The 22,420-nt window shown below is 46.1% G+C and overlaps 1 protein-coding gene across 1 annotated transcript; it reads right to left on the bottom strand.

Annotated features, from left to right (window-relative positions):
• Positions 1–2,716: 2,716 nt before the first annotated feature.
• IER3IP1 (immediate early response 3 interacting protein 1) lies at positions 2,717–6,308 on the bottom strand. Its single transcript, XM_063180225.1, has 3 exons — positions 6,148–6,308; positions 4,511–4,612; positions 2,717–3,658 (listed from the first exon to the last, which is right to left on the bottom strand). The coding sequence occupies exons 1-3, from the start codon at positions 6,236–6,238 to the stop codon at positions 3,603–3,605; spliced, it is 249 nt and encodes an 82-aa protein (XP_063036295.1). The 5' UTR covers positions 6,239–6,308; the 3' UTR covers positions 2,717–3,602.
• Between the last annotated feature and the right edge of the window lie 16,112 nt (positions 6,309–22,420).

Here is a 22,420-nt window from a genome sequence, read left to right as displayed (position 1 = left end):
TATATATATATATATTGGATACTTGGAAGAAATTATTCCCATTATATATCTACAATGTAATGTTTTAAATTAAATCCATAATATGTCCATAGTGATAATATAATATATATTATTATATCATAATCCACTTATTATATCTATAATGAATATGTTTTTAAACCTATATTTATAATTCCACATTTGTATCAGTTTATATATTTTGTAACATGAATTTTAACCTACAAACGCATTAATTTTATATATAGTTTTACAAGCTATTACTAGGATGCATAGACACATAATAACTTTATGTTGCATGTTCCTTGTTTTTCGCAGTTTCAGCTGCGGCGCTGTTCCAGAGCTGCTGGAAGCCACGCGATGGGACAGCAGCAGTGTGGTTATTCCCTGGCTGTCCCTGCACTCCCTGCTCATTCCCTGCACACCTGATCCTCAGATGCTGCCCCACTTTGAATCCCGACTTTTCACCTGTCAGGTGAAGCTCGTCCCAGTTTTGCCTCCAGTGCGGGATTCCCGCTGCTCCTTCTCCCTGCCCGTGTGCCCGCAGCGCCTTTGGAAGCACAGCAAGAAGAACATCACTTTTCACCCATGTTATTTTAAAGCTGCTGCTTGCAGTCTTTAGTGCTGGCCCTTATTTCAGTAAGAACGAAATAAGTCTGGATGCAGAAATGGGGTTACGCCGCTTCTCTTTCCAAAAAAATTTCATAGGAATACAAAACGTTCCACACACACATTGCCCTGCTTCCACCAAAGACAGATCTGTGAGAACAGCTGAGGCTCGAGGCTGTACCCTCGTCACCTCTGACTGACACAAAGATCATCACAGAGAAATTACTTCTAACAGATCCACAGGTTTTAACATACAGGGATCCTGAAGATCCTGTTCTGCCTCAGGACAGCATTGCCACGTCTCATTGGGTTTGCTACATAAACCAAAATACAGCTCCACAGCAGAGATGGTATTGCCACATGCCACAGCGATGAGGAAAAAGTTACACGTTTCTTAAAAGAGCAGTAACTCTGGTGTTTGGAACAGAATGGAGCAGAGTTTTGAGATATCCCCACTGTACACAGACAGAGAGAGAGAGACAGTTGGGAAAGAGAGTGCTTAACTTGGAAATTCAGGATTTATTTACAAAAATCACAAGAAAAAAGGAAACAACATAAACCTCTCCTCCTGGATGTCCTTTACTCTGCAAAAACCTGTGATTGAAGATCACATAATATGCATTTACATGTTTTACAGATTCTTCTTCATATACAAGAGCATATGCTTTAGTCATCAAGACATTGGGAGAAAAGATGATTGGCTAAGCTGCTTTAAATAATGAAACTTCCAGGTTTCCCTTGGCCTCCCCTCTTTAATTTAAAGTCAAGCACTTTAGCAGAACAGATGAAGGATTCTAACTTCTCTATAAAGATACATGAGTGTGGTGGTTTGACCAGGAAGAAGTGGGAATTCTGGGATGCTGCGGTCAAACCAATGGGTGCTCGGATTTTGATATTGGCACCTGGTGTGGCCAGTGGGGTTTGGCCGGAGCAGCAGCGAGTGTGGGAGTGCCGGAGCTCCGGGACAGACAGAGGCTGAAATGTTTAACTCTTTTTCTTACATGATTGGGACCTTGCAAAAATGCTGATCCTCCTCGGAGCTGAATAAGAAGAAAGATAGGAAATGAGATAACCAAGAACTAGGCCCGAGGGACGTGGAGAAGCCTGGCTGAGTGGGGAGAGATGATTGGAGTGGCCTTTTGGCTGGACTTTTCTTGTGTAGCCACAGACTCAGTTTTATTCCTGTGACACAGAGACTGCACTTAGGGGGAGGCAGTGCCTCAGAACCAGGAGGGTTCATTGTGGGGACCCCTCGGCCCCAGGGGGTTGGAAAAAAATGGGGGGGACAGATGTCCCAAAGCAGAGACTGTGCCTTTTTGGAGTGAGACAAGGCATCCTTAAAAGACAACCCTAGAAGCAGCTCTGGTCCATGCACAGTGGTGAGAGCACTGGGCATGGAAGGAAGATGTCACAATGGCAAAAGGATTTTCCAGGGGGTGCTGAGTGACATGGAAGCACACGAGGTTTCAGCGTGTTTCCAGGGGAAGCCTATGGTGCAAGAAAGACTCCTCTCCTCTTCATGGACTGAAGTTTGAGTATTCTATAGGGTGGTGCCAGACTGGGCAGTTGGTGACTTGGGGAAATGTATCGGATTGGGAAATTTTTGGTGGTGGGGAGGAGGAAAGTGTTTTTTTGTAAGGTTTTCAATTTTTTCCTTCTTTTATTGTAGTTTAGGTAATAAAGTTTTCTTTATGTTTAAGCTGGAGCCTGCTTTGCTTATTCCTGGTCACATCTCACAGCAGACACCAGGGAGAGGGTATTCTCAAGGGGGCACTGGCTCTCTGCCAGGCCCAAACCATGACAATGAGAATCACCTTTTCAGACCTAACTCAGCAGTCTTAATTGAGACAAGACCGGTAGGAAAGCAATTAGGAGCATTCTCTTCCACAGAACTGCAAAGTCACACACACAGTTGCACTTTCAAAGCTGTTAATTTAACAAATGATGATGATGATGATGATGGAGGGCAGGGGAAGGAGCAGTAACAGAAGAGGCTGCAAATTCGGGGTTTTCCCAAAGAAATACGTTTGCAAAGCACAGGGTATTCACCTCCCATGGTATTCCCCTCCCACGTTTCCCAGGAAGCTCAGAATGCAAAGTGGTTCCCCACTTTGACCACAGTGATCACCACGCAGAGTTTAATACATATTTTAAAAAGTGTAATAACAATTCTTGACAGAAAAGTAACAAATACTAATCACTAATATCCCCAAAGTTAACACAGAGTTACTCAGCTTTAGGTACAGCTTTTTTTTTTTTTTAATTAATTTTTAATTTTTTTTCTTTGAATTTTGCACTGCAATTGCACCCATTTTCTACATACTGACTTTACCATCAGTATGAAAAATACCCATTTTCTACATACTGACTTTACCATCAGTATGATATACTGATTTGAAGACAAAAATCCCCAATCAAAGCAGAAAAATCCAGCTTTCAATGCTAACCTGAATCAGGAACTTTACCCAGCTGATTTTATCTCCCTCCATATCACAGCTGGACTTCAAACCTTTATAACAAGTATTCTTTATGACATGCTGTCAGAGCCTAATTCATGTTCTCATGAACAGTTCCATGGTAGTAATTGAAATGGAAACAAACACATTGTTGTTTTTCTCAATTTAAAAACAAATTGGAGAGCGTACTGAAGGAAATTCATCCCTGAGTAACAAAGCATTTAAAAGCTGCATCCCATTGCCAGTCACTGCAACATCCTATGACATTTACTCTAATAATTAATCAACACTATGAACAGGCAGCAACAGAACTGGTCACAGTCCAATGTGTTTGCAGCGTTGTTGCATTGATCCCGTGATCCTGCTTAATGAAACTGCAAGGGAACATTAGGAAATGGGATAAATAGAAATAGTATCTTTTACTATTTTAAGTTGAATGTCAGATTGACAGCTAAACCGTGCTGGATCCCAGGGAACTCAGAGCAGTGGTGGTCAGCAACTGGCTTCTTTGGATGTCCAAAGGGTTTCCACGGGGTGTCTTCAACCAAACAGCAGGAGGAGAACGATTGTGATGGAGTTCAGGGCTATTAGTGGCACTAAAGATGGGGAAAAATGGGAAATTAACAGTGAAAATTCTGCTTTCCACATCACAAAATGACGGAGCTTCATATAACGGTGAGAGGAGGAGCAGAACCAGTCAAAATTTTAGAAATACATTTAATTTTCCTATGTAAAGTGGGAGCCAGTGGAAGGAGTCAAGCTCAAGGACATACAGCAGAAGTATTTTTTCCACAGCATGTTTTAACTTTAACCCAGAGCCTTTAGTTCTGCTTTAACTTCAACACAAGTAACTCTTTCTCCAAATGTAAGTAAACAATCTAAAATTCAGCTTATGTCCTTGGCTTTGTTGTGCTTTAGAATAAATGTTTTGGGTTTTACTCAGTGATAGGCAAGACAGGTTAAGATTTGTTACTCCCTCTCTACCATCATCTACAAAATGAATTTTTGGTGTCCTTCATAATGAAGAACTATCAGTAACTTGCAAATTAAGTTTCTATTCTATGTTTCTCCCCATCTTCTGAGGCATGTAAGCCTCGCTTGCCTTTCAGAAATCCCAGAATTACATTTCCCTCACAGGTACTTGCCATAAAGTTGGATTTAGACAAAGTGATTGACACTAATTGCACACTTTGGTTGATCACCAAACTTCCTCCCAGCTGCCAAACCCCAAGGAGAGGCAAAAGCTCCACAGGAGAAACACAAGCCAGAGCGAGCCAGAGAGTGTTTTTGCACTTTTACCAGAATTAGGGCACTTTAGGTGAGGCCTGCACCCTCTCACAGAGAGTCCAGGCCCGGATGAAGTACAGATTAGTGCAGAAACAAGACATTACAGATTGTAATAGTAATCATCATAATCATAATGATAACAGTAAATATTGTGCCCTTACCTCTCATAACGGTTCGTATTGATCGAATGAGGTTAGTCAGCTGTGCTTTAATTCCTGGTTCCTCTCCAAATCCTCCAATCCCTTGGTCGCTTCCCCAGCCAACTGGGTCACATAAAAACAGACACACACTTTAGGAAAAAAACCCCAAAACCACACAACAAATGCTACAATTTTAGCAAGCAATCTATCCTGAGTGTAGTTTATACTAACACAGATAGACAGCCCAATTAGCCTCATTTCACAAGCATATTTTTATACAGTAAGCTGAAACTGTTAAACCTCACATTAAGCGATGGTAAATCCATGTTTCTGTAAAGAAAACCCTCACCTTTTTAATACACCACTGTTCCCTGCGTGCCCAGACTAACAGGTGAGTTCATCTGAGCTTAAAAAATAAAACAGCTGTGAAAATAAACCCTAAACCAAGTGCAATCTGTTCACAGTACTGAAAACAAAATAGCAAATAACTGCAAGATGTGAAATGGTGATGCTTCAGCACTGAAAATGGGGCCACACGAGAGAAGAACAGCCAGCACAAATTCCAAAATCGGGGTGATGATTTTTGCAACTGCTGTAAAAAAAAAAAAGCTAGAACTTTTGAGGAAAAAGAATTGGGAATTTTTCTGAGTGTAGCAGAAGCCCTGAAGTTTTACGATGCCCAGACACAGCATGATGGGACCAGGGATGTGTCCAGGGATTTTTAAAACCTGCTGGCTGCAGCCCTTACCATTTTGGGAAGGAGCACAGCAAGGAGCAGCTCTCAATACACCAAGCTCCACTGCCCAAGCTGTGCATTTCTTTCTCCAAAGGCCACTTTTAAGTGATTTTTGTTCTCCCTTTCTCGCCTCCCTGGCACCAAACCGAGGGTGGGGGGTGAGTCCTCTTCCTGACCAGCCTTGCCAGCTGCTGCTTCCCACTGGGATGAGCCTGGAACTATATTCCCAAGTCTCACGAGGCTGACAAGTGGCTTCACCCATCCCACTAGTACCCACATCTCCCGTTTTTAACTGCAGCTGCTCGTCAGGAGAGCCAAAGAAAAGCCCAAACCCAAACCGAGGAGATCCCTTGAAACAAATCCAGCAGGGGAAAGGGATGCCCTGCTGCACTCCTGCCAACAATCCTGGCTCAGCCTGACGTGGAGAAGTCAGGATTCTCCACACGAATGAACTCGGAAACCGTGGATCGTTGGCCTTTTTTATTTCCCCCCACGGCTTTGCAGATCTTTGTCGGTGGATTTTCTCTCTTTTGCAGGGCTTTGGCTTCTTTTGAAGGGCGAGGATGCCCAGCCCCGGGAATCCCACGGACCGAGAGTCGCCATCTCATCAAGAGCCAGGCACGGCAAGAAAAAGGAAACCTTTGTACGACACCAACCACTCCGAGGCGCGGCACGAAGGGCCGCGAAACAGTTAAAAATGAACAGGATAAAAAGGACAATTATAGGGGGAAAAAAAAAAAAAGAAAAACAAAGAAGAGAGAAAGGTACGACGAAAGCGGCTGGGAATTCATCCCCAAAGCCCAAACCCACCCCGATTCCCAAAGCCCTCCCCCGTGCGCTGCTGCTCCCACCGGCAGGGAGCGGCGGCGGGGCCGCGGCCACCGCGTCCACCCCCCCAGGCCGGGCGGCCCTCCCGGCTCACCGTGGCGGAGGAAGCGCTCCTCGTGCAGCACGGCCACGGCGTTGACGATGAGGAGCGAGGCCTGCAGCAGCGAGTAGAGCGTGAACGCCATGGCCCGGCGGGGCGGAGCGGGGCGACCCCGGGAGTGGCACCGGCAGCGGCAACGGGAGCGGCGCCCGAGAGAGACGTGGCGGGGCGGGGGGCGGGGCCTCGCTCGCGGCCGGGAGGGGCGGAGCCTGAGGGCGGGGCCTCACTCAAGGGCTGGGGCGGGGCGTGGCCTCTCCGCGGCTGCCGCGCGTTTGGGGCGCAGGGAGGGGGCGTGGCTTTATGGGGCGGGACAAATATGGGGCGCGGCTTGATGAGCCCGGCCCAATGGGGCGCGGTGTGGTTTGTGGAGGCGTGGCCTCCCGGCCGCGCCGTGCCCGCCCTACGGGGCGTGGTCGGGGGGGGCGTGGCCGCCGGCTCCAGCAGCCGCGCTCGAGTCCGGGTTCCCCCGCGCATCCCTCGGGACCCCGAACCCCTCGGAGCCCCTCGGAGCCCCTCGGGTCCGGCCGAACCCGCGGACCTCGCAGAGCCCCGTGGATCCCTCGGCGCCCCGGGGATTCCTGGCAGCCTCTTGAGTCCGCTGGATCTATGGATCCCTCTGGTCAATGGATCACTTGGATGCCTGTGGATCCCTCGAGTCCGTGGATCTCTCGGAGCCCCGTGGGTCCCATGGAGCCCGTTGGGTCCATTGGATCCGTGGATCCCTCGCGCCCATGGATCCTTTGGAGCCCCGTGGAGCCCTTGAGTCCGTGGACCCCTCAGAACCCCGCGGGTCCCTCGGAGCTCCTTGGGTCTGTTGGGACCGTGGATCCCTCAGGTTCATGGATGCCTCGGAGCCCTGTGGTTCCATCAGAACCCCTTGGGTCCGTTGGATCCGTGAATGCCTTCAGTCCATGGATCCCTTGGAACCCCGTGGATCCCTTGGGTCCATTGGTCGTTCAGAGACCTCTGGATCCCTTGGGTCCATTGATCTGTCAGAGCCTCTTGGGTTCATTGGGTCCATGGATCCCTCGTGTCCATGGAGCCCGTGGAGCCCTGTGGATCCCTCGTGGCCATGGATCCCTCGCCTCCACATGGGTTCCTCGGAGCCCCTTGGGTCCATCGGATCCGTGGATCCCCCGGGTCCATGGATCCCTCGGAGCCCCGTGGTTTTCTCAGGTCCGCGGGTCCTTCGGAGCGCCGTGGATCTCCCAGGTCCGTGGATCTCTCGGAGCCCCATGGTCCTCACAGCGCAGGCTGTGACGTGGGCGGCTCCGCTCGCCGTGCAGCAAGTGGCCTTTGGATTGGAGCGGGAGTAAGGCTCATCCTCATCCTCCTCCTCCTCCGTCGGTGACGTGGTAACGTGGTGTCTGCTGGCAGCAGGGAGACACTGCCCGGCATGGGGCAGCCCCGTGGCCATCCCTCATCAGCAACCCAACACAAGTAGAAATTAATAAAAAACATAAACACTGCGCATGAAAAAATACATGAGTTTATACTTATATTTATCCTTATGGACAGCGGGGTTTTTCTGTGTGTTTTCTCAGCACATTGGTTTTCCTCCTGTCCTGACTGAGGTTTCTCGCAGGAAGTCAGCCCAGATCCCAGATGCTGTTTATCCAGCACATAATCCAAAGCACACTCCAAAAGAAAACAATTACCTTTTATAGCGGATTGATCACTGCTTCTCCAGTCAAATTACAAAATAACCACAACTGGAGCTCAGGGATACTGTATCCCCTGTTATAACTGCTGTAGTTACACACTTATCCCTGTACTGTAGTTACACAGTTATCCCAGTGTAGTTATTGATGCACAAATAGACATTTTTTCCCCTTTGCCTCTTTCAGTCCCATTGGCTGAAGGGGGGGATTTGCAGAACCCTCCCTGATTTTATTTCCCCGTAATCTCACAGTACCCGAGCCCCTTAACTCGGATGGTTGGTGCTTTTATGACTCAATCAGGGCACAGTGATCTGCACGATCCCTTTGTGGTGTTGGTTATTGGAGCCCTCTGCTGCAATGGAGGCGAATCCATTGAATCATAGAATCAGGGAATCAGGGAATGGTTTGAGCCTTGTGCTCAGTGTGGTGGGGTGCAGAGACCCCATCTCGATTCCCTGCCCTGCCACAGACTTCTGGCACAGTCTGGACAAATTATTCACCACCTGTCAATATTGCATCCCCATGCTCTGTGTGAAGATCAGCAGCAAGTGATGACCTGATACTTCAATTAATAAATTGTCATGAGTATGTAATCGATAGATGCTCAGACACCAAGTGAATCAGCTGAGAAGAAACCCACACCTCAGCTTCTTCTTGTGTTCATCTTTCCTTCCCAAAACACCCACTCTGGTACAGTCAGTGTCACAATATTGTACATCTTAATAGTCACTACTATTAAATAACATCACATTTTAATACTGGAATAAAGCACCCCGCCACCAGAACCACAATTTACAATTTACTCCCAAAATTACTGCTATTGTACAATTGAGATAGAGAATCAAGGATGTTCATCAGAGTTCTGTCATCTGGTCAAAAGTGTCATTTCAGCCTCAAAAAAGGAATATAGTCTCAATTCAGGTAATGACTAGAACATCTCTTGCAGTTGCAGCGAGCTCAATATTTTTGAAGCCTGTACTGAAGTGTTTACTTACATGAAAACTCATTGTTTTTCCCAGATGCTTTGGTTCTGAAAACTCTCTTGTGTATGATTAACTTCATAAGCCAGCGGTTAGAGGGAACACTTGAGTGTAGTGGCACATGTGAGCACACACTTGCAGGCTCAGGAGCTCCAGCACAGCTTCTCTATTTCTCATCTAGGTTTTAAAATTTGCTATAACTGCAAAACTTCTAAAACCCACCATTTTAACATTTTGAAATGGAGCCATTTCTAATTGCCCGGTTCCCACTCCCCCTTTCTGCCCCAAATTTGCAGGGCTTTATAATTCAAATAACCTTTTTCTATCTGTAAATATCAAAACAAAAAATAAAAAAAAAGCTTTTCTTGAAAGATTATATCAAACTCCATACAGGCAGGGAAAGTCAATATTGGCCTGAAAAATTTAATCCCAAAGGTCACTACAAATTTTTAAGAAGTTCTGAGTGGTGACATGTGATGGTCTCACAAACAGAGCTGTCTTTTTGTCCTCAGACATAACTTAGGGCATTCTGGCAGTGATTCTATAATTAAATACAGATGAATATGGGGCTCACTAACACAGATATCTTATAATCACCATGATCAAGTAGCATTTCCTGGGCTACCTCCTTACGGTACACAAGCTATAAATAAATAAATGCTAACCTCAGTGAAGAGCTAATGCTTAGAGTTATGGCCCTGAAAAAAAAAAACAAAACGAGGTTTTTGCAATAAGTACACAAGTTATGGCTTAGTATTTTTACCCATAATTAAGATGTATTTCGAAAGAGCAGCTGCCATCAAGCTGACATAAACTTGACATGATTTTCCCCTTAATGAAATCCATCATGGCAACTTAGCAACCACAGGAGTCTTATCTCTGAATCATGTTACGTGGTTGAAGGGAAAACCAGATAAAGTTGCTTGCATTAGAAGGAAAGGGGCTTTTTTTTTTTTGTTTCATTAAGGTGTCGTGTTTCAGTACAGTAAATTCCCCTGGTGTCATCTGCAGGGTGCATTCAATCACCATAAAGGAGAGTTTTAAACCACCTTACAGATGTCAAAGGATTAAACTTGAGGCTGGTGAAGTATTGTGAAGGCACTGGTGTTTTTCACTCTCAGTTTCTCGTTCAATATCGTCAGGCAGAGCACATCTGCCCGGGTCTCACTGTCCCCTACACTTAATGAGAACCCAGCTTGCTGGCGTGGGAGATTTGGGGGTTAACTGAGTTTAATCCTGATGAGAAAATACCAGGACAAAGGAAAACCTATGACTTCAGGTCATATACCCTTCACCTCACTTGCCACCATCTTCTGACTTTATTTTCTGAACTGGCTTTAACCATTTCCTCCTTCGGGCACTGTACATACCCAGATACACATCAGTGAGAAAATTTTGGGGGCCCAGAAAAGTCTGGAAATTGGGCCCAACGATCCCAAGAAGTGAAGAAATGCATTTTGTTGGTGGCAGATTTTTTACCAACTCCTACTATGAGTTAACTTCATTACCTGAAATACTTTGCGTAGGTGAAAAAAATTAGGTTCTGTGTCTCGGCCAGGTGCTATAAATAAATCCAATAGCTAAATTTCACAGTTAGACTAAAGCCTTTGTCATCCCTCACTCATCGCACCTATAGCACTGTCGAAGGCTGTAAAGTTAATGGTGCATCCGACTGATGCAACACGTCCCTGGTAAGCACAAATTGAGTGACTGGTTTAATATCCAGATGGGTTTTTTTTTTTTTTTTTTAAACCACCAAAGCTGGGAATGCAGTAAGATTCTGTACATGTGGGAGAATGTGTGTCTGGTGCTCACCTGTCAGCAGCTGTGCACAGAAAAGATCCTTTCCTTATCCGTGACTCATGGGTCACCCCTGCCCTTGCTTGTTTGAGAACAGCCATCCCTCCAAAAACACAACCTGACAGCCTTCCTGGGATTTGAGAGGACATTAATAGGGCTTCATGCACAAAAGGACTGCCTGGGGATTGAGGAACAAGATGGAAAACCATACACAACTCCTGGATTTACACCTAAATTTATCGATGCTGTTTTCCCTAAGTTACCTGACTCGGTAACCATAACAGCCTTTAAGTGTCATTTGTTGCCTGGTTCTCTCTCTCTCACAGACACAGAAACAGACACACACACACACACACATGCTGTTCCTTATCTTGCCACCACCAAGAGTACAGAATGGCCATAGAATCAGGGAATGGTTTGAGCTGGAGGGGAGCTTAAAGATCATCTCTGTGGCACGACATCGTTCCATTATTATTGCACTGTTTGTCTTGCTTTTGCACTGGAATACACCAGTCCAGACCCAAATCCTGTCATGCTCGGTGCCATGCAGATATTTTTCAGAGGCAGGCATAGGGATTTTCCAATCCATGTCTGAGATGGAAGACAGTGGATATCTAAAGCAGGCCAACGTGGGGAGCGGGGGCAGCAAGGAAACAAATGGATTTTTTTCAGGGAATTACAAGTCTCTGCTTAGCCCTGCCTCACTGCTGACAGACGGGCAGGATTTTCAGGCATGGAGGCAGCAGAGAGTCTTAGGGAGGGATTTAGAGGATGAGGAAACAGCTCCATGAATTCTGAAAGGTGGGGGATTTAGTCTCTGTGCAGTGAGCAGCATGAAGAAAAGGCAGGGGGGTTAAAGAGAGCGAAGAGCAGGGTGTCCTGAGGCTGCTGCAGCAGCAGAGGACAGGCAGGAGCAGCTCACTACATGGAAAGAGGGAGGGAGACCCAGGGGGCACAAACTCCTGCAGGCACAGAGTTGGTGTTTGCCACCAGGGATCCACCAGGCATGGGTTTGTTTTCCTGTTGGACCAGGGAAAATGGTGCCAGTGGAAACATTCTGAGTGGGACTACAGCCAACATCAAAGGACCAGGGGTGGCTGCAGCTTTGGAATCAGGCCTGGCTTCCACCTCAGCTAACATAAAAGTCACTCAATGAGCCCTTTTGGGGACAAGCACGAGGAGCCACAGTGGTGGCTGAAGTCTGATCCCGTTTGTGGCACAGATTTTCCCTCAGGGTTATGAAATGCGGATTTGGTGAGGCGGCCTCACCTGCCTGTGCCTGGCCCAAGTCTCTCTTTTGATAAGTGTTATGTAGAGGAGGTGACATGAGGATTTTGGTGTCCTGCTGTGTCCCAGTGGGCCAGGCCGTCCACCAGCAGCTTCCCCAGGGGACAGTGGCCCCATCCAAGCCTGGAGAAAGAGGAATCTCACAGGCTGCAGCCCAGGGGCTCCCAAAGGCAGCTAGCAAAGGGCATGAAGCTGGAACAGGCTGGCCAGATCCAGGGATCACACTGATCCCCCTTGGAGCCAGATGCCAGCCCAGCCTGATCCCTGGAGCCACCCCCCTGAATGAGGAGGACAGCCAGGCGAGCTGGTGTCACACCAGACGTCATCAGTGCCCCAAAAGCACTCAGCTTAGAGATGAATAGATGGTCTCTCTCTCTCCAGGCTGTAAAAGTGGGTGGGTGAAAACCAAATCACAGCCCTGAGGCTCTGCAGGCTGCATCCTGTCCAATAATGCCAGCGTTAGCAGGCTGGAGTCACGCAGATAATAGGGAGCCATGTGTGCACAAGGTTAGGTCTCAGCATAAGGCCTGGATTCTGAGTGAGTCAGAGGCATTGGGAAATCTTTGTAAAAATAACCAGAATTTCCCCTCCTGTGTTTTTTTCCCCATGACTCACCCCACAGAAGAGAGGCAATATGAAAAAAGACGTAAATCTCTGCAGTAAATTTTTAACACAGCAGCGTCACAGAGAAAAGATACGTGTGTCTGCGCTTTTTCTCCACTTCCATTAAAAAACTCAATTTTCCTGCATTTTCTAATACTTTTTGTGGTATGAGTTCACAGTCCAGCACTTTGGTGGAGAAAATGGAGTGCAGCATGTCAGTCCATCCTCTCAGCTAGCACACATCCCCTGAGTCCTTTATCCCCTTTTCTCTCCAGAAGGAAGCTGCAAATGGAAGAAGCTGCGGGCTGTCATTGTTCTGGTGCTGAATTGGGGGATGCTGTCAAAGGAGGAGCATCAAAAATGGAAATTGTCTCTTCAGAGGTGGCAGACTGCGGCTGGGCACGCATTTTGCTTGTAAGAAGTGTAATTTATGCACATTGGGCCAGTCAAATCCACTGTTGAAATCCTGTCAGAGCTGCAGTTTGCCACTGTAACTTTTTCCACCACCACAGGTGTTCTGAGGTCTTTTGGAGGAATAATTCGATGTGCAACGCCTGCACAACAGAAATGGAGGAAATACAAATAACTGGGTGTCTGATCAGCATGAGGAGCTGTTGAAGCCAAGTCAGTTAATAACAGAATGTAATTTATGGCAGCACAGAACTGATAGCCGGGGCAGAGCTGATTTAATTAATCATGGAGGTGACATATTCCTTTTTTCCCTAATCTCCTGCCCTTTATAAAACCACATCCTTGTGACCTCGTCACCCTGCTTCATTTGGCTAGATGCATTCAAACTAAAACCGAACAAATTTTTTTTTGCTTGAAGAGACTCCTCAAAACATATGATTTACCCTCTCTTTATAGAAATAGATGCCACTAGGAAATTGCCTCTTTTAGTGAGTTCAGGTGATTGAAAACAATGAGAATTTTGGCATTAGTGAGGAATCAGGGGTTTTGGGTGTCTTGATTCTCCTCTATAAAATTTAAATGCATATCTATAAAATTACACCTATGTATGTATAAATCTATATATCTATACATGGAGGTATGCAGATACAGATATAGGTATGGATATAGATAAAGGTATAGATAAAGGTATAGATATAGATACAGATATAGATATAGATATACACACTTAGGTATAGATATAGATAAAGGTATGGATATAGACATACATACATACACATAGGTATAGATATAGGTACAGATATATAAACATATATTATATATACATAGGTATAGATATAGGTACAGATACAGATGATATAGATATAGATATAGATATAGATATAGATATAGATATAGATATAGATATAGATGATATAGATGATATAGATGATATAGATGATATAGATGATATAGATGATATAGATGATATAGATATAGATATAGATATAGATATAGATATAGATATAGATATAGATATAGATATAGATACAGATATAGATCTATACACACACACATATATATACATACACCACATAGGTACAGATATAGGTACAGATATAGATATAGACACATATATATATATGTATATAAAATGTGTATATATATATATATATATATATATATATATATATATGGAGGTGGGGAGAATTTGGACCAGATATAAAGCAAACCCAATGTCATTGCCCCAAATTGCTATTACCAAGCACCCACCCTGGTGATTCTCCAGCCACTGCTTTCCCATCCAGCTCCAGGCTGAGGAAGGAGCCTGGGAAGACCCCAGGAAGCCCCACTAGGGCTTGGCAGGCTGATGATGACTCTTGGCTGGGGCAGGAGTTCATCCCTGCACACATTCCCATGGCAAGCCTGGTTTCCCTCACCTGCCCTGACACTCACCTCCGGAGAACGCTTACTGCCATGCTGAAGGCAACCAGCAGCAGGAGGCCTCCACTGAGGGACACCATGACAATGGCATAGGTGGAGGGTGGTGAGCCTTGAAGAGAAACCACAGGTGAGTTTTGCCAACAAACAGCTTCAGGGAACGCAGCCTCCTGTGAAATCACAGGTTGCTACAGGCTGAAAATACTGACAGTCCTCCTGCTCAAACCATGAGGCCCAGAATCTGCTCCAGATGTTGTGTGAAGATTCCCTTGGAGAAATTCTCCCTCTCCCCGGGGAGAGCTGGGTGGGCTGAGTGTTACTGAGAATGGAAAATCAACTTTCTTACTAGAGAGTCCTCCAACCCCCCAAGACACCAAATCTTTTTGTCCCATCTGTAAGATGTGCTAAGGAAAACCTCAGTGTCACCCTTGTGCTTAAAAAGAAATCAAGAAAATACACCAAGGAAATTAGAGCTGGGGGTGACCAGCTCTGTATTAGAGGGGTGTTTCTGAACCAGTTTTTCTTCAAAATCTCACAGCTCCGTTTAAATAAATTGTGTGTAATAACTTGTGTGTCTTTATCTACCAAAGAGCAAATCAAAACTGCTTTTCAGGACTGAGACTGAAAGGCAGCCCTGTGGATTTCTGGGTGGGAAAGTCTGCCCTGCACTGTTAGACCAAAAGGCATTTCATATATTATCCACCCATTTATATTAAAGCAGGATCCTGAACCTTACTGCCTGTCTAGCCAGCATTTTCCATCCACTTCCACCCTTTTCAATCTGTTTCCGTCCTTTTTTTACTCTTCTATATAATTCCAAACTTAAAGAAATGAACAGTGGCTTGCATCCCTGCCTCCAAGGCTCCCACTCTTTTCTGCTGCAGCTCCTCCCTTCAGCTCCACCATTCTTCCCACCCTAAACCCCAACAGAATCATGTCTAACATGTGTGTCTGATTCATCCACTCCTTCTGAGCCCACTCAACACCCTGTGTCCATAACCTGACAGACTTGGTAACACACTCAGCAGTGTCACCACGCTGCAAAACTGATTTTAAATGCTGATGGAAACAAACAGGAGAGTAAAACACCTTCTTCCTGGACGACCACAGAGTTGTACAAATCATCGTCACCAGCATGGGCCATCCTGAAAAATTAGGCAAAGAGACAATCAGATCCCAGCCTAATGTTCAAAACCAGCACATTTAGTTCAGATTCCTTTATTACACCTGAGTGTTTCACTATCTCTAATGTGAATTATCTTTAACTGGAGATTAAAGCAAGGGGATAGATCCAAAAGACAGAGGTTAATCCAACTCAAAAACCCTGAATGCTTCTGTTAAGGCTTCCACTGTCTTGAGTTTGACTTCATTTTACTCCATGGCTTCTAATCTTTACAGAATCACAGAATCCCAGGATGGTTTGGGTTGCAAGGGACCTTAGAGCCCATCCAGTGCCACCCCTGCCATGGGCAGGGACACCTTCCACTGTCCCAGGCTGCTCCAAGCCCTGTCCAGACTGGCCTTGGGCACTGCCTGGAATGGAATTTTGGCATGGACAAACAATCCAACAACACCAACAACACTCTCTGACACATCTAGCTGATACTTTTATCTAATCCTGGCCAATTTGCCCCAGGACACAGAGCCTTTTCTTTATACTGCCTCCAGAAGCTGTAGCTAAGTGATCTGCCACAGGCTTTGCCTCTTGTCCATCAGTGCATGTGAGTAAAATGAAATGTCAGCCCAGAATCTGCTCCAGATGTTGTGTGAAGATTCCCCTGGAGAAATTCTCCCTCTCCCCAGGGAGAGCTGGGTGGGCTGAGTGTTACTGAGAATGGAAAATCAACTTTCTTACTAGAGAGTCCTCCAATCCCCCAAGACACCAAATCGTTTTGTCCCATCTGTAAGATGTGCTAAGGAAAACCTCAGTGTCACCCTTGTGCTTAAAAAGAAATCAAGAAAATACACCAAGGAAATTAGAATCTAAAGCAGAATTAGATTACAAATTTGTGGATTACCTTGTGATTGCTGAAGATCCTTGTGTCAGCATCACACTGCTCAAACCTCGCCTGAAAGTAAAGCTGGTCCGAAGGGTTTCAGACTAATTGCTCACTTCATTTGCCTCTGTTGATTGCTTCCTTCTCTCCGTGGCTTTTATAGGGCAGGGTAATCTCTTCCGTGTTTAGACAATCAATAAAGTGTGGAGGTGGATCAAACAGAGGCTTTACTCACCATCCTTTGGATAAGCAATTATTTCCACAGCCTTTCTGGTGGAGCAGGAGGCTCCACCCTGGGGCCTGACAGGGCTCCCACAGGGCAGGGGACCCCTCTGATGTGCATGATCCCCTCCAGCAAAGCCATCCTGTGGCTGTCCTGGATGGCTTGACCTTGGCACGGAGCCCAAGACATCTGTGACTTTGATTTGACCCATGGAAAAAGAAATTACCAACCTTTATTTGAAGAATTACAAGTCAAGAGAGTTTGAGTAGAATGATAGTGAATTTATCACGGGGTGAAAAACAGATTTTTGGGGTTTTTAGAATGGGGGTGCAGGAGGCAAGTTGGAGGAATCTGTGCCTGTCCAGCCTTTCTCCTTCTTCTTCTTCTTCTTAGCCTCCATCTTCTGCTGTGATGTTGGCGCTTTTGGATTGGTTTAAGAGAGGAGAGGAGAGGAGAGGAGAGGAGAGGAAGAGGAGAGGAGAGGAGAGGAGAGGAGAGAGAGGAGAGGAGAGGAGAGGAGAGAGGAGAGGATGAGGAGAGGAGAGGAGAGGAGAGGAGAGGAGAGGAGAGGAGAGGAGAGGAGAGGAGAGGAGAGGAGAGGAGAGAGAGGAGAGGAGAGGAGAGGAGAGGAGAGGAGAGAGGAGAGGAGAGGAGAGGAGAGGAGAGGAGAGGAGAGGAGAGGAGAGGAGAGGAGAGGAGGAGAGGAGAGGAGAGGAGAGGAGAGGAGAGGAGAGGAGAGGAGAGAGGAGAGGAGAGGAGAGGAGAGGAGAGGAGAGGAGAGGAGAGGAGAGGAGAGAGAGGAGAGGAGAGGAGAGGAAGAGGAGAGGAGAGGAGAGGAGAGGAGAGGAGAGGAGAGAGAAGAGAGAGAGAGAAGAGAAGAGAAGAGAGAAGAAGAGAAGAGAAGAAGAGAGAGAAGAGAAGAGAAGAGAAGAGAAGAGAAGAGAAGAGAAGAGAAGAGAAGAGAAGAGAGAGAAGAGAAGAGAAGAGAAGAGAAGAGAAAGAGAAGAGAAGAGAAGAGAAGAGAAGAGAAGAGAGAAGAGAAGAGAAGAGAAGAGAAGAGAAGAGAAGAGAAGAGAAGAGAGAGAAGAGAAGAGAAGAGAGCTCTGACTCCTTCTTCAACAACCAGGCTGGAAAAGAGACTTTCTAACACACCTCGGGTCACTCTGAGCAGCAGAATTCCCGAGACCTTCCCATGCCTCAGCGAGGGAGGCAGACCTGCCCGGCTCTGTGCCCTGCAGGAGCCCCGCCTCCCTGTGCCAGGCTGGGGCTGAGCTGGCAGCTGCCCCGAGTTATCTCCGCGCAGGCTGCGGCTTGCCTCTGCTCTGTGGGCACATAGGGAGTGGTGCTCCAGGGCGGAGACCCTTCCTTCGTTAATGCAGGCACAAAGAAAACATTAATGAAATCCGTATTGGCAGGTATTTCAAAACAATGGAGATAGGCTGGTTTTTCTGCTGTGCCTAGACAAACAGGTGCACAGCAAGTCCAGCTCCTCTCACGTCACGGTAACAAACAGGACCCAAGCACCTCTCCGAGTCCCCTGGAGATTGTTTGGAAGGGTTTCAGGCATCCACAGTCTGGAGAATTCTAAAGAGTTCACCGTCAACTAAAAGTCTATTCGACCACAACTGTGAATTTTCCTCTGTGGCTCAATAAAACAGCGAATTAACAACATTAAATGGATTTTACAGAGAGGTGAACAGCAAAGAGCAGCCTTGCAGACATATGCAGATATTTTTTTCTGTTTAAGCCACAAATCCACTCTGTATTTTGTGTCATCCAGAGAGGAGGAGGCCTGGTCTGTATGAGCCTTCTCTCCCTCCTGCAGGGAATCACCGGACTTGTGTTTGGCTTTGAGCCTGAACAAGCCACAAAAGAGCTCCTGCACAGGCAGGACTTTGTATTCAGGCAGGTGCCAGCACTTTCCTTCTTTATCAAGCAAAGGGAAAGATCAAATCAGAGCTGAGATTGCTTTGTGGAACCCATTTGTGATTTTTGAGTCTGATCAAAGGTCACTGAAGTTAATGGGAATCTCTGCTGATTTCTCTGGTATCCAGACCAGTGTTTCTAAAGAAAAAGCTGCTAAATACACAGCAGACCTCACCCTTGAAAGCCTCTGACCATCTGCATGGTGGATCCACATGTCTTGTGCATGCCCAGTGTGAAGATGTGGTGGAAGCAACTGGACGTGTTCTTCTCTTGGGAATAGAAATTCACTTTTATTGAACTTTCAGAGACAATAAGGGGGGAAAAAAGCAATGGATGCTATCAATATTCCTGAAGGAATAGTCTTATTTTTAAAAAAATTAATATGCGAATAAATATCCTTTTTTTTTTTTCTTTTTTATCCTGGTGTCACCTCACCCCAAGCTCAGTTTTGCGGCGAAGCTCGAGACCACAGCGCGGGGAGCTGTGGTGGAGGAGGAACACCTTATCTCACGTGGCCTGGGTGCAGTTCCAGCCCCGAGAGCTGCCAGCACAGATAACAGCAGCCCCAGGGAGGGCAGGAGAGGCAGCCAAGAGTGCTCAAGGCCACAGAGGCACACACCACAGGCCGCCAGGATGAGAGCTGGGTGCGAGGACAGAGCTCCTCTGCACCACTGCAGGTCCTTAACCTGCCCTGGGATTTAATAGTGAATGCTTGGCTACCACTCTGGGGATCAAAAATTTCACATGTGAGGGGTGTGCATCAAGGATAATATATTACTTGTAATGAAGAGTAACGTCCTCTCAAATTTGTACTGAATAATCTGAGGCGGCTGGGTAAAACAGTGTCAAAATGCATCTAGAATTATAGAATCACAGAATCATATGGGTTGGAAGGGATCTTAAAGCCCATCTTGCTCCAGCCCCCTGCCATGCTCATCTGGGCATAAACCCCAAGGACAAAACCTGCTGGAGGAAAGGAAAGCTATAGGAGGTGATAGGAAAACAGAGATATGTCCTACAGGAGCTCTCCCAAGAGCTTTTCTGAGCAGAGTGATTCTGCTTTAAAAGCCAGCAGGGTGAAAGTTTTATCATGGAGGCTCAGAGAAAACCCTTCACTTTGTTTTTGTTAATTCCTCAGTGATGCACTCTGAAAAACACAGGTTATCTGAAGAGGAGCTATTTTTTGTACAATTTTTTGGTATAAATTTTTGTAAATTTTTTTTTGTATAAATTGCAAAATTTATACCAAATTTTGGCACAGTTGCCTCGAGGTTTTACACCACATAAAAATTATGGAATAGGAAAAATAACCCCAAGGAAATCTGAACTCTAAAAGGCACTGGGACTTACTTAATCAGTATTACAAAAGAAAAGATGTAGCAATTTTTTTTTCCTATTAATAAGCAAGCCTTATCCTGCTTGCCATACCCAGCTCAGACAAAACTTCTTGATCTTTACTCTAACACCTTGAAGAAACCTATTCTGTCAGAGATACCTTCTTTAATAACCATCAAGTTATTTATTCCAAGGTATTTATTCATCAATGTGATCAATCTCAAAAGCAGTAAATGGTCAGATGTGCTGTCTGCTCTCAGAAAACTTGTTAATGACTCTCAAGGCCAGGCTGGATGTGGCTGGGAGCAGCAGAAACCAGTAGAAAATGTCTTTGCTTATGGCAGGGGGTGGAACTGGATGAGCTTTAAGATCCCTTCCAACCCAATCCAGTCCAGAATTGTGCAGATTGCACCTTCCATTTTACAGCGAGGCCAGCAAAAGGCAGAAAGGGTCTTTGAGAGAGATAGCTTGAAGGCACATGAAATTTTGGCCCTGAGAGAAGCCCTGTTCCCATTTCCTGGAATAAGGGAAAGCACATATCTTCATGCTTTTGCTTGGTGCACTTCTCCACCAACAGAAACAGCTGTGCTAAATCGTGTCAGAAGCCAACACTGCCAGCCCTGGGTCCTGGAGAAGCACCAGCACAGCTGGAGCACAGAGCCCACCTGGGAGGTGCTGTGGGCAGCTCATGGACACACAGCTGTGGGGTAACAAGCAATACTCTCATTCCACTTGGAAATTCAACCCACAGCTGAGTGTGCAGTGGGTTTTGCCATACTCAGGGGGTTTTGGTGTCCAGAAGGCCCAAACCGTGGGGCTGCTGCTCCCCTTTGCCTCTGCTGCGATAGCGGCTGTGCAGGCGATGTTTGGTCTCTTGCGCAGGTTTCCTCAGGGTGTTGACAAGCTGCACGTCACACGTTAGAAAAGCTGAGTGTTTGCTCTCCACACCAACACGTCATTGGTGTTGTGCTAAGGGCAGCAGCAGGGCTGCTCTGTGCGTGAGCAGATTAACAGTGCCTGGGAGAGTCCCCACGGGGCCCTGGGGAGCTGCAGCCACATCCACGGCACTGCCACCTTCCAGCTCAGGCTGGCAACATCCAAGGTGCCACCAAAATTTTATGTGACCCCCTCAGCCACGCTGGGATGGGCTCCAACACAGCCCTGCCAAGGCACTGCAGAGAGGCAGCTGAGTGCAAATCAGTTTGTGCAGACACAGGGTATGCGTGCTGCAAATACAACCATACCAGCTCCTGGGAAAATCTCCCAGTATCCTTTTTGTTTTAAACTTTTATTTGTGGTGGAAAGGTTGAGTTGGTGAAACACAACAGTGTTTAATGGGATCCTTTTCACTTTAATGTGTACAAGCTTTTGCCGCAAGAGGAAAGCAAACAAAAAGCAACTGGTGATTAGGAGCTTTCATGGATATTTACCAAAGTGATTTGTTTAGGTGGAGGCCTTCCTTTATTTGTTTTCTAGAATCACGTTCTTGACCTTTATCAGCGTGAGGAATTATTTTTTAATTCAAAACACCTCATTCATGCTTAGTTCTGAGATACATGTTCCATCACAGCCTTTGCATTGTGGTCTGTGAATCAGCTACCAGCCAGGCAAATGGTGCTTCCATTTCCTGATGGGCATAAATAACCAAGTGGAAATTGGACATTTCCAGTCTGAGTGCTCAGTTTGAAGTGCATTTGTAGCCTGTTAATTCGTGTGAGCCGTGCATTTAATGCACAGCTGCACAACTGCACCAGCACACACAGCTGGGCTCTGGAAAGGCCCTGGGGAACACGACAGCCTGAGCTGGAGCAGAAAACAAATAAATCTGCTTTGGGTGCTTTGCGTCTGCTCCAGGGCCTGGTTCTCAAATGGTGAGGGACAGCCAGGGCTGCTCTGCATGCCTGACCACATCCAGGAGCTCTGGCACTCAGAAGCCATTAGGGAGGCAATTTCTTATTGAGCAGCGGTGTTGCTTTATGTCTGGGCAAAACTTTTGATCCATAGTGGTGAGAGATTTTACCACCACCCTGCAGCTGGGTTCATTCATCACAGAAAGCAGCACAGTGTGGCTGTGTGCAATAATCTGTAGAGTATCCTGTACCCTGAGTATTCCCAAGTGCAGCTAGTTCTGCATCTCATAAAGGATGCAGGACATGATTTGGAAAAGAAACAGAAGGTCTACAGAGCTATGGGGCTGCTCATGTTGGAGAGATGACTACAACTTAATCTGGAAAAAAAGACAGCCAAAAAGGCTTGATAGATGCTATGAAATCATGTCAGACATGAGGAAAACGGACAGGGATGGCCACTAGTCAACAATTTGTCTCATCCAGTACAAGAAGCCCAGGGCATAAAATGAGGCTAAATTTGGCAGCTCCAATGATCAGAACTGGTTTTCTCTTTTTTCCCCACAAGCTGTATTTAAGCAGTGGAGTTTATTGCCACAGGATGCTGTAATCTGCTAAAACCGTGCCTGGGTCTTAAAAAATCGCTGGTTGTGTTCATGGAAGAAAAAAAATATCCATTGAGGGTTACTAAAGCACGACATCATGTCTAGGTCAGAAAACCCATAAGCAGTAAATCATTAGTAGCTAAAACAATATTCTGGGAACATATCTCTAATTG

The sequence above is a fragment of the Melospiza melodia genome, chromosome Z (assembly GCF_035770615.1).
Source record: "Melospiza melodia melodia isolate bMelMel2 chromosome Z, bMelMel2.pri, whole genome shotgun sequence".
Taxonomy (NCBI): Eukaryota; Metazoa; Chordata; class Aves; order Passeriformes; family Passerellidae; genus Melospiza; species Melospiza melodia.
The sequence above is the reverse complement of the archived record's forward strand: the minus strand, read 5'-3'. Positions and strand labels throughout refer to the sequence as shown.

Coding starts and splice junctions, on each gene's coding strand:
- IER3IP1 (XM_063180225.1), bottom strand. CDS start 6,238: ATGGCGTTCACGCTCTACTCGCTGCTGCAGGCCTCGCTCCTCATCGTC. Junction 4,613..6,147: donor GGAGCGCTTCCTCCGCCACG/GTGAGCCGGGAG, acceptor TATGTGACCCAG/TTGGCTGGGGAAGCGACCAA. Junction 3,659..4,510: donor AATACGAACCGTTATGAGAG/GTAAGGGCACAA, acceptor CCCCATCTTTAG/TGCCACTAATAGCCCTGAAC.